This window comes from Xenopus laevis, chromosome 5S (assembly GCF_017654675.1).
Source record: "Xenopus laevis strain J_2021 chromosome 5S, Xenopus_laevis_v10.1, whole genome shotgun sequence".
In the NCBI taxonomy this organism is placed as follows: Eukaryota; Metazoa; Chordata; class Amphibia; order Anura; family Pipidae; genus Xenopus; species Xenopus laevis.
In genome coordinates, this window is record NC_054380.1 from 116,507,249 (window position 1) to 116,520,416 (window position 13,168).

General features: G+C 42.4%; 1 protein-coding gene across 2 annotated transcripts in view; it reads right to left on the reverse strand.

Annotated features, from left to right (window-relative positions):
* Window positions 1-5,157, reverse strand: part of pid1.S (phosphotyrosine interaction domain containing 1 S homeolog) — a 59,287-nt gene extending 54,130 nt beyond the window's left edge. Inside the window, exon 1 of one of the 2 annotated variants that reach the window (XM_018265874.2) lies at window positions 4,918-5,157. In XM_018265874.2, coding sequence (XP_018121363.1) covers window positions 4,918-4,947 — 30 coding nt within the window. In that variant the 5' untranslated portion in view covers window positions 4,948-5,157. The remainder of the gene's footprint in view (window positions 1-4,917) is intronic. The other variant, XM_018265873.2, reaches the window with a different exon arrangement.
* Window positions 5,158-13,168: the final 8,011 nt, after the last annotated feature.

Below are 13,168 nucleotides of genomic sequence, written 5' to 3' on the forward strand. Positions count from 1 at the left end.
CAAAAATGTCCAGGAATTTCTGGACATTTTTGCACTGTACGTGATTTAGTGATGGTAACAAAATATCATGTGTGTTGTTACCCTACCAAGAATGAAGGCAATAGCAATTCAGTAGTTCAGGACAGTATAATTTCACGTTTTTCAGGGGACCAGAAAAAAAAATGGTGAAAAATCTAGGAAAATGTAAAATCAGGGAAATGTATTGTGCATAATATATAGGTGGGACCACTCAACAACAATGTAAAATGAGGGGAAAAAAACTAAGGGAATGTAAAATTGAGGTTTCACTGTAGCTATAGGCTCCACCTGTTCACTGTACAGTTATTCTTCCCCTCATTGCTTTTATTAAAATTTGTCACATATATAATAAACATGAATCAATTGTGAAAGACAACCTTAGACCCGCTGACCTTTCAACTACTCCCAGCATCACTTTCCACTGCACATAATGCTAAGAAGTTGTAGTTGATTCTTTATTGGAGAGCAGACAGTTCTGTGCTCCCACCCACTGAGAAAGAATGGTGGTGGGTGTGTGAGCAATCAAAGTCCATTACAAATCCATTTAAGAAAAGCAAGATCACACACAAACCCCTAAAGGCTTCTGTGGTTAGCAGCCTAATCTGTGCACGTGTGGGAGCAGCTCTAATCAGGTGATTATTACATTGACGGGAAGTACAAATGCTCTACATGGAGGGATGTAGATAAAGCAATTCATCTGTGCATTAAAAAGGTAGAATGTAAATTATGGAATCTAATGAGACTGGAAGTGTGCCAAGGGTGAGGGGAACCTGGGGATAGAAAATACTCTCACAACGGGAGTTATAAGCACAGACTGGACTCGAGAAATGAAAAACAAAAAAAAGAAATGGAAACATAAACGCGCTTAAAAACGCATCAGTTAATAGTGCTGCTCCAGCAGAATTCTGCACTGAATTGTGCATGTGACTTGTGCCAGCACTACAACTTGCAGTACAGCAGTAAAGAGTGACTGAAATTTATCAGAGCACAAGTCACATGACTTGGGGCAGCTGAGAAACTGACAATATGTCTAGGCCCATGTCAGATTTAAAAATGAAATATAAAAAAAATCTGTTTGCTCTTTTGAGAAACAGATTTAAGTGCAGAATTCTGCTGGAGCAGCTCTATTAACTGATGCATTTTGGGGGGGAAAAAACCATTTTTTTCCCCATGACAGTATCCCTTTAAACTTTTTTTGAGTTTGAAAAGCAATAAATTCAAACAAAATCAGATTATAACAGTATGGCGCAAGTAACACAATAACCCAATTTTGTTTGACGGGGGCAGGACTGATGCACACAGCCCCAGACAAGCTGTGCCAGAAGCAGATACACTAATCTTTATTGAGAGGTCACATGCACGACTGCCTCTAATTAATTATATGCATTTAACTGCATGCAGAGTAAACAAAATTACATCTTAGAATGGTGAGTGGGAAAAATAAATATCCAAAACAATGAAAAATACATTAACTCTTTTATATCCTCTACATTCATTACCTTCTCTGTTCGTCTGATAAATCTTTGTAAAAATATATATTTTTTTTAAAAGACAAGACTTTTAGCAGAGGTTTCTATATTCTCAGATTAAGGCTGGAGTTTCTGGTCTAAACTGCAGGGCACGGATTCCAATGCAAATGGAAGCGCTTAATTCTCATACGGTTCTTATAGAAAAGGTAAGAGCAGACATTCCAGGGTAGATAACATGAAAAGGGACAATATACCTTTTATATACGTGTACAAGGAAGCGGTCTATATATACTCAATATAAATACAAACATGTATGGCGTCCATTATTCAGAAACCTGTTTCTCATAAAGATCCAAAATATGGAAAGGTAGTAGACTTAAGACCCAAGGACAGAGCATTCTGGATAACAGGTCCCATACACATATACACACACACACATATATATATATATATATATATACACACACATATAAAATATATATACTCCAAAGAATCAGCACTCGCGAAGAGTCTTGTTTTATGCCTGGGTGCACACCACCATCCGAAATCAATACACCTGCTTGAAGAAGCCGCACTCTCAGGACTTATAGGACAACGAATAATTTATTAAGAATCTATCACTAACATTTTGGCTGTTGCACCAGCCTTTCTCAAAGTCACAGTGCTTGGGATCTCACCCGTATCCTAATATTAGCATATGTCAAATGGATAGTGATTATCAGTAAAGATCAACAAAGTGCTTCAAAACTGCCCCTTACCATATACTGTCACTAGGGTAACCCCTCCATCACCATCCCAAACATTCCTCACTGCTACAGCTACAGGCACTGATGTGATATCTTTGTAAACTTCAGTCTCCTGGCTGGACTCAGTCTACCTACTACCTACCTGCTGCTGAACTTACTGTAACTTTTTCACTTGCATGCCTCTACAATTGTTATTTAACTCCAGCTTCCAGCACCCTCTGACAACTTAAGGATTTATGTTTATGTAGCACTAAACACTGCTGATACTATTTTGCCCTACTGTACCTTCCCAGAGACTATTATCCCACTGCTACTATAGGCACCAACTCCCTCTCCATGTACCTGCTATCCCACAGTCACACTTCCTTCCCAGAGACTATTATCCCACTGTTACTATAGGCACCATCTCTCCCTACTATACCTGCTATCCCACAGTCACACTCCCTTCCCAGAGACTATTATCCCACTGTTACTATAGACATCATCTCTCCCTACTATACCTGCTATCCACAGTCACACTCCCTTCCCAGAGACTATATAGCACAGTCACACTCCCTTTCCAGAGACTATTATCCCACTATAGACATTGACTATTATCCACTACTAACCTGCTATCCCACTCACACTCAGAGACTATTATCACATCCTGAGACTATTATCCACTGGCTGATCCCACAGCCACACTCCTTCTATTATCCACTGTTACTATATCCCCATCCGTTACTACCATCTCTCCGTATCCACACTCCAAGCTCCAGAGACTATTATCCACTGTTACTATAGCACCATCTCTCCCTACTATACCTGCTATCCCACAGCACACTCCCCTTCCCAGCTATTATCCCACTGTTACTATAGGCACCATCTCTCCCTACTATACCTGCTATCCCACAGTCACACTCCCTTCCCAGAGACTATTATCCCACTGTTACTATAGGCACCATCTCTCCCTACTATACCTATCCACAGTCCACACTCCCTCTCCTGAAGGTTCACTATTATCCACTGTTACTATAGACACCATCTCTCCCTACGTATACCTGCTATCCCACAGTCACACTCCCTTCCCAAGACTATTATCCCACTGTTACTATAGACACCATCTCTCCCTACTATACCTGCCTATCCCACAGTCCACACTCCCTTCCCAGAGACTATTATCCCACTGTTACTATAGGCACCATCTCTCCCTACTATACCTGCTATCCCACAGTCACACTCCCTTCCCAGAGACTATTATCCCACTGTTACTATAGGCACCATCTCTCCCTACTATACCTGCTATCCCACAGTCACACTCCCTTCCCAGAGACTATTATCCCACTGTTACTATAGCACCATCTCTCCCTACTATACCTGCTATCCCACAGTCACACTCCCTTCCCAGAGACTATTATCCCACTGTTACTATAGGCACCATCTCTCCCTACTATACCTGCTATCCCACAGTCACACTCCCTTCCCAGAGACTATTATCCCACTGTTACTATAGCACCATCTCTCCCTACTATACCTGCTATCCCACAGTCACACTCCCTTCCCAGAGACTATTATCCACTGTTACTATAGTCACCATCTCTCCCTACTATACCTGCTATCCCACAGCCACACTCCCTTCCCAGAAACTATTATCCACTGTTACTATAGGCACCATCTCTCCCTACTATACCTGCTATCCCACAGTCACACTCCCTTCCCAGAGACTATTATCCACCGTTACTATAGGCACCATCTCTCCCTACTATACCTGCTATCCCACAGTCACACTCCCTTCCCAAAGACTATTATCCACTGTTACTATAGGCACCATCTCTCCCTACTATACCTGCTATCACACAGTCACATTCCCTTCCCAGAGACTATTATCCACTGTTACTATAGGCACCATCTCTCCCTACTATACCTGCTATCCCACAGTCACACTCCCTTCCCAGAGACTATTATCCACTGTTACTATAGGCACCATCTCTCCCTACTATACCTGCTATCCCACAGTCACACTCCCTTCCCAGAGACTATTATCCACCGTTACTATAGGCACCATCTCTCCCTACTATACCTGCTATCCCACAGTCACACTCCCTTCCCAAAGACTATTATCCACTGTTACTATAGGCACCATCTCTCCCTACTATACCTGCTATCACACAGTCACATTCCCTTCCCAGAGACTATTATCCACTGTTACTATAGGCACCATCTCTCCCTACTATACCTGCTATCCCACAGTCGCACTCCCTTCCCAGAGACTATTATCCCACTGCTAGAGTGAGTGCTACACTGTGTGGCCTGTGCAACAGATACACATACAGTGGTACAATAGACACACACACACATATATATACATATATTATATATATATATATATTATATATATATATATATATATACACACAAACACACAGTGGTGCAATAGAGATACACATATATATATACATACAGTGGTACAATAGATATACACACACATACAGGGGTGCATTGCTGGTCTCTATTACACCAATGAGAGCTACAAGTGGCCCTGTATGAAGGAGGAGCCGCACTGCAGTGGCCCCTGGTGAAACTCCTATAAAACAGCTCCGTGTAATAAAGCTCCGTGTAATAAAGCTCCGTGTAGAACAAGTTGTGCCCCAGACAGCTCTCACACTCGTCATTCTCTGATTCCACATTGTCAGAGCGCTACTTACCTGCAGCCTTTCACTCGCCGGCTGCCACATCTCCCTCAGGTCTCCTCACAGACGAGCCGGCTCTGCGTACAGAAGGGCCAAAAGAAGCCGCGCTGGAAATAGACCTGGAGCCTCACCGCCCCGTTATCCTCCTAATCCCAGACTCCTCTCAGGTCCCAGACACCAGGGGCGTGGTCTATCAGACTGGCGGCCGTATTCCCCTACAGAGAAATGGGAGGAGCTTTCTCAAGAGGCACGCCCTACCATCCCACTTACCCAATCGGCATTTCTGTGGGGAAAAAAAGTGCCCGCTACTCGGTGGGAGGAGCCAATGATGACTCCACCTTTGAGTGCGCGCAAGTAATGATGGAGGTGCTACTGCAGTTGTGGTATTGCTGGAAGTCTGGTGTTACAGGCAGGGCTGGAAGCGGAATGGAGAAAAGAATGTAATAGATAGTATTCAACAACACTATGGAGAATCCTTTATCCCCGGCCATCATGTGTATCATACCAACGCGAAATAATGACCCTTCTTATTCCATTGCCCTGTTGGATATTGGTGAATTGAAATAAAAGGTATACATATTGCTACAGGCCTACTCCTCTTTACCAGCCAATTAACAGAAGGATTCTACAGCTCACCTGTATCAAAGCAGCCGTCTGATTGGTCGCCAGTGGAGACTGGACTGGTACATTACCTGCTAGTACAGTAGGTCGAGAGTTAGTCCAAGGGCAGTGATCCATTGTGTGGCCCTCAGTCGTCTTCTCTCTGCAAGGCCCTACATTTCCTAATACACACCATTTCTGGCAGCTAGAAAAGCAATAATAAACTTTAGTATTTGTTTTAATATTATGGGTTTTTTGGGGCCCCGCCCACACTGACGACCAAGCTCCACCCCATATCCCGCCCATTCCACATCGCAGTTAAAAGACCACACAGACATCAGCGCTAAAAAAGTAACCCCCCCACACAAGTTGTAAAAAGCTATTGATGGTCAGGGCCCCCTTTTAAAAATTGGGGCCCCAAAAAAAAAAAATTAAATTTTTTTTTTTTTTTTTTTTTAAAACATTGGTAGCAGGGGCCCCCTTATAAGTTAAAAAAAACTTGGGGCCCCAACAAAAAAAAATGTGACTTCGGGTCTTTTCGGCGCTTCGTGACTTCGGGACTTCGGCTTTTTCCGTGACTTCGGGTCTTTTCGGCGCATCGGCTTCGGCTTTTCGGCACTTCCGCATTCGGCACGCAAGAGGCAAGACGTACGGCTCGGGCGCTCGTAAGGGGGGCCCGGATCTTCAAAATGCAGCGCTGCCGGGCCCCCCTTCATGCCCGGGCCCGGTACGCTTGTCCCCCCTGTCCCCCCCTGATGGCGGCCCTGTGTGGGCTCTTCCCTCGCGTACTACTCCCTTTGCTCGGTTATTAAAGGAGACACATATTGTGTGAAAAACAAAACTGTGCCAGTGCAGTGTTCTCTTTTAAATATAGAAAGAAAGTGATCAAAAAAGTAGTGTTTCCGGGTGATGTATTTAAATCTTCAACAAAAACCCTACTAATCCCACCCATGTTCCACTTCTTGCTGCCTCCATTCCCAGGCTGTGCAGGAGAGCCGAGGGCATTCAGCAACTGCCAGCTAGTCTGACCTGACAGGGAACTGAGGCCTCTCTGCCTGTGTGACTGCAAGCTTGTGATTGGTTATCGCCCTTCTACTGTGCTTCTGCCAGGGACCATTAGGATACACTCTGCCTCCCAACTGTCCCTTTTTTCATGGGACAGTCCACATTTTGACAGCCTGCAGTTCAATGTCCCGACTTTCTCTTTGCTCTCTTGTGCTGAACAGCCAGAAAAAGATACAACATTTCTAACTTAATGGGCTTTTGGCAGAGAGCCCAGAATAGACACTTATATACTTTTGTAACCATTTAAGGGACCAGTAACATTAAAAAAAAAAATGTTTCTACTTAAAAAAAAACACCAAGGTAGTTTTCAGAAACGGAACTAGTGGGGACGGGCCCTAGCGCGGGACGTGCAGCTGGGCCCCCACCCCCACATGCCATTTTTGCCCGGAATCCAGTGACGTGCAAGCTCCTGGGGGGCCCTGAGGGGGTGCAGGCCCTGGCCCAATCGCGCCCCCTGCTCCCCGTTAGTTATGCCACTGGCAGTTATAACTTTAAATTTGCAAAGTTTTTATTAAGAAATTACTTACCTATTCTCTGCCTTCGCTCCTCTTCAGAAACGGCGACAGGGCAACGATCCATCGTGCGGTGCTCGAGTTCTCTTCCCAGGCTATCGCCTATAGAAGGCAGGGAGGAGAAATCGAGCGCCGCACAATTGATCGTCGCCCTGTCTCCGTTTCTGAAGAGGAGCGCAAGCAGAGAAACGGCAATTTATCTTCATTAGCAAAATTGTAATAACACATAAAAATCACAGAAATGTGTTCAAACTTTCATAACTTCACACATTTTGTAAAATGAACATGGTCATTAGGGGGTGTGGCCACAAAAATGGGCATGGTCAAAAAAATGTTGCCGCGTTCTACGTGCCAAATCTTTTTGTCCCTCTTTCTATTTCCAAAATGTTGGGAGGTACAGTATGAACACGGACAGTGAGTGACTGTAGCAGATCTAATAAAGGGACTCTTTTTAAAGAAAATATACATTTTTAGCCCAATTTGAAACAACACCATATATTATTATAATTGACTACAAGACTGGGAATTTTTTAGTTATGTTATTTGTCTCATATATATATATGTAGTAATATAATTAGTTGTACTTGATAAAGTGTAGGGTAGAAACCACATACCAGAAACCTTGTGCTCTACTTCTTTGGTGTCTGGTATCCCTCAATAAATAGTCTATGAACCTTTACATTTCAGCAACTTAGGAACGAATTTATTCATCAATCTTTCAGAGTCTACTGAGTTGGGAAGTGATCGATGTGCTCCTGTCATTTCAAAACTTTTTATTTGGTGGTGTATGGACAATTGCTGCCTGGGTCACATTTTACCAGTGTGGCCAATAAAAATAATATGAGATGTTGTTAGATGTGTATGGTACTAGTGTTAGATTGTAAGCTCATGTGAGCAGGGTCCTCTGATCCTAGTTTTTTTGCTGTAACCCTTGTTTGTTATATGATTGTAAGACCCCTGTTTGTAAAACATTAAAGGGTTGTTCACCTTTAAATTAACGTTTAGTACAACATATAGGGGCAGATTCACTAAAGGGCGAAGTGGCTAACGATAGTGACTTTTCGCCAGCGTTGCCACCCACAGGGACATCACCAATTCAGTAACAGGTGCAGGTGCCAATTCGCTAGTGAAAGGGACCGTTGCTATCGGTCATTCGCACTCTATCGCCAGGCGACTTTTCCCTCTAGCAAGCGATCGTTACTCCGCAAGTGCGGATTTTACTGAACGTTACCTCTTTCACCAGAGTTGACTTCACCACCTCAGACTAGGCAAAGTGCTATAAAGAAAGGAGATCTTCCATAATCTTCTGTCACTTACATTATATCCTGTGAGCCAAAAATGCATTAAAGTTCCAATAACACTGGTGAATTTTCCTTTTTTTGAAGCGGAATTGCCTGCAAAAGTCCTGCCTTAAACTTTTTTTGGCTGAAAAACTTTTTTTTTGGGTAACCAGTTTTCTCCAGACATTTTATAACATATGGAACATTAATTTTACAGTGGGCTCATGTGTAGGGCATTCTATTAACTCTATTGTTTTTATCAAGGTTCCCTGGACATGTGTAATAAAAAGTGGTAACTTCAAGCATTTGCACCAACATTTATAATAAAGACCTCCATACTTTAAATGAACCGCCGCATGCAAATTGACCTAAGCGCAAGAACACGAGCGAATTTTGCAAGGCACAAATGAACGCTAGCGCATCTTCGCTATGAAATGCTCGCACAGCTGACATAACGTTAGCAAAAAGTCGCCAGCGTTCGACACCCAGGACAAAACTTGCATTTTAGTGAACTAGCGTATTCACAGCGCATTTGCGCCTGCCAAAGTGGTGTGCGAAGCTGACGCTGTTGAAAATTGCCCATTAGTGAATCTACCCCATAGAGTGATATTCTGAAACAATTTGCAATTCGTTTTTTTAAGACCTGCGGGATGGCTGTTCGTGGAGATTAGTCACCCGAAGAAGAGGAGATTTGTTGGGTGTCTAATCTCCCCGAATCTGACCGTGTGTCCAGGGCCGCCATCAGGGGGGGGACAAGTGTCCCGGGCATGAAGGGGGGCCCGGCAGTGCTGCAGTTTTGAAAGAGCCGGGCCCCCTACTACTGAACACCAGTTTGTGTTTTTTTTTTTTAATTCCCTGGCCACCAATGTATTATTTTAATATTCTATAGGCCCCTGCCACCTATCTTTTTTTTTTTTTTTAACTTGTAATTTTGGGGCCCCAACTTTTTTTTAGTAAATTGTAAGGGGGGCCCTGCCACCAATTTTTTTTTTTAAAAAAAAATTTTTGGGGCACCATTTTTTTTTTACTTGTAAGGGGGCTCCTGCCACCAATGGTTTTTTTAAAAAATATTCTTTGGGGCCCAAATTTTTTTTAACTTGTAAGGGGGGCCCTGGCAACAATGATTTTTTAAAAACTTTTATGGGGGGCCGTGGCGCCAATTTTTTTTTTTAACTTATAAGGGGGCGCTGACCATCAATAGCTTTTTATAACTTGTGTGGGGGGGTTACTTTTTTAGCGCTGTGGTCTTTAAACTGTGATGTCGAGTGGGCGGGATATGGGGAGGGGCTTGGGTGCCAGTGTGGGCGGGGCCCACTGGGCCACAAAAACTTTGTACGAGGCCCCGTGATTTCTAATGGCGGCCCTGCGTGTGTCCACTGGGAGCAACATCCAATGGGTTGGTGAGCACCACATTGCTTGTGAGCTGCTGGTTGGGAATCACTGCATTACTTGATACATTTCTTATCTTTGTCCCTGCTGAGCAGTGTTAAAGGCAGTTGTTAAAATTGATACAATACTTGCTAATATTCCACAGATACTGCTGAGAAATGTATCAACTAATGCAGCAAATTGTAACAGTTCAGAATCTGCTCCTGGATCACTGAGCTGCCAGACTGAAACACCAGAGGAGCTTCAAACTTTAAACTTCGATTCTGGAAAAACAGTGCAAAATAAAACATGGAAAGCAAATGAAAAAAGTCTTTATTTCTTGTGAACAATCTGAAAAGCAACCGACCTTTGTGTAAAACACACCAATCCTGTGGTCACTGACTCCTTTGACATATTAACAACTGTGACATATTAACAACTGTGTAATCATCTGCTTTGGTATTAATCTGCTATGGCAAGCATCCGCCGCTATTAAAGCCTCTAATAATCTGACCGTATCCTGTATTTATATGTTACAACGTCATTGGTAGCATTTGCTTCCATTCAGTGGCAACAGCATTACTGATGTTTATATTAAACTATTGCATTCAGTGTTCCAAATTTTCCCTCTGGTTTTTACTTGTTAAGATGAGGGCTCTGTGCAGGCCAGTCGGATTCCTTCACTCTCATCTCTGGAAACCCATTCACTGTAAAGCAGCCCTAAGGTTTGTTTTAAAAGGAACCAGAGGCCCTAACCTAAACCATGAAAAGCAGCTCCATATCATTATTTCTCCACAATCAAAATTACCATCAGCATTTGCAGTGGAGGAGGCGGAATGGGGTTTGGGGGGCCCCTGAATTGGCAGCCCCGGTGGACCCTGACCATTCCTGTTGGATGCTGTTAAAACCCACAATACTTTAAATTTGTGTTAGCATGGTAATTAATATAATTGCCTTTATTGAGGAAGTGAACAGAAACCTAGACTCAGAAATGGCAGTGGATTTGATCTACTTAGATTTTGTTTAAGCATTTTATACAGTATAAAACAGAAAGTTACTGATTAAATTAAGAAATATTGGCCTGGAACATAATATCTGTACATTGCTTGGATAGACAAATGGGTTACGGATAGATTACAAAGTGTGGTGGTTAAAGGATTAGTAACAACAAAAAATTAAAGTGTATCAAAGTAATTAAAATATAATTTACTGATGCCCTGCACTGGTAAAATTCTGTGTGTATCCACGGGGACAGCCACTCAAGCTGGAAAAAGGAGAAAAGGCACATGTTACATAGCAAATAACAGATAAGCCCTTTAGAATACAATGGTGTTTTATCTGTTATCTGCTATGTACAGTAACCTGTGCCTGAGTGGATATACAGCAGCTTGTTTATATAAAATATAGTAGTCTTTCTGAAGCAAACACAGATTTTTTACATGCGCAGCAGTGCATTATATTTTAATTACTTTGATACACTTTAATTTTTTAATGTTACTGTTCCTTTAATTGAAGATTGGACTAGTGTTGTTAGTGGAGTACCACAGGGCTCTGTCATTGACCCTTTACTTTTGCACTTATTAATGACCTTGAGGTGAGCATTGTAAGCAGTGTCCGACTGGCCCATTGGTATTCCAGGAAAACTCCAGGTGTCAGTGGGTCTCTTGCTTCTTACCATTTAGCAAAGGGATGGGCGAATGTGACCTGTTTCGCCAAAATTTCGCCGCCGGCAAAATGTCGATGACGCCCATTAAAGTCTATAGGAGACAAAAAAAATGTTGTTGTGCGGCGAAATTTTTTTGACGCGCATTTTTTTATTTTGATGCACAACGTCATGCAAGTCTATGGGCGTCATTTTTTCGGTGAAACAAGGCGAAAAAATTCGCCCATCCATATTTAGCATATTTCCTTTTTTCTATTTCTTTATGGGAAAAAACGCTTAATAGATGGAAGAACAGAGTAAGCAGATATAAAAGACTAGGAGAATAAAGAGGTTGAGTGAGGAGAGGAGGGATAACAGTTTGGAAAGTGGGCCAACTAAGGTCCCAGCAGTTGGCTTTTTTAAAAACCATGGCGCAGACCATACCGAAAAACGCGCCGATAAACTGAATGTGTGTCTGGTGCCTAAGGTTTTCCGGTGGGCCCCTGGCATCCCAGTCTGACACTTATTGTAAGTGCTGTTTGAATATTTGCTGATGATCCTTAAACAAAACTATCTGTTCAGATGCTGCCACTTTGCAGAGTAATTTGACTAAATAGGAGAAATGGGCAGCAAACATGCAACTAAACTGGTAGAAGAATTAAATATGAGGAAAGGCTGTGACAGTTGGGGTAGTTTTCTTTGGAGAAAAGGTGCTTTTTAGTGATGGGCAAATAAATTCGCAAGACACTAATTTGCGGCGAATTTCCGAATTTTTCCACAAGCGAAGTAATTCACAAAACTGCAACGGCTATTCAATGGCGAAAAATCCGCTGCGTCAAAAAAATGCTGTCACACGTCAAAATTGGCACGCGCAGAACAATTGTTGTGCGCCAAAATTATTCGGACACCCATTGACTTTAATGAATTTGGACCAAATTTTCACACTTATAAAAATTGTCGCTGGCATCAAAATTGACACACGTCAAAATTATTTTGACGCCCAATGACTTCGATGCGTTTCGTGAATTTTCCGCACAGATTCGCCCATCACTAGTGCTTTTCAGGGGATATGAGTACTCTTTACAAACAGAGGACATTACAGACAGATAGCAGTGAATCTTTTATACCTTGGAAAAGATTAAACAACAAGAGGCCACCCCTGTCGACTAGAGGAAGAGAACTTGCATTTGAAGCAGTGTAGGTGGACAGTGAGATTGTGGAATGCACTGCGGGTGATGTTATGATCTGATTCTGTTAATGCCTTTAAGAGTTCTTGTACAAACATTATTTCCAAGGCTATTATAATCTTAAAGGACAAGGCAACCCCTGGAAACTGCAATCCTCATGCAAATGTTTGGAATAGGCTGGCACAAACTGGACCACACTCCATTAAAGAGGTGGTTCACCTTCAAACAACTAGTTGTTTTCAGATAGATCACCAGAAATAATGACTTTTTCCAATGACTTTCTATTTTCTACGTATTTTCTACGTCACCGTTTTTCTAATATTGAAGTGTCAAGTGTATTTTTCACCTTCTGAAGCAGCTCTGGGAGGGGGGGTCGTCGACCCTGTAAACTGTTCTAAATGGATACATTTAGACATTTCTTATCTTTGTCCCTGCTGAGCAGAATCTCTGGGTTTCATTGAATTGACACAATAGTTGCTAATACTCCAGAGATGCTGCTGTGAAATGTATCAACTAAGGGACATATTTATCAAGGGTCGAATTTCGAAGTTAAAAATACTTCGAAATTCGACCATCAAATTGATATACTTCAACTTCGAACATCGAAGACAA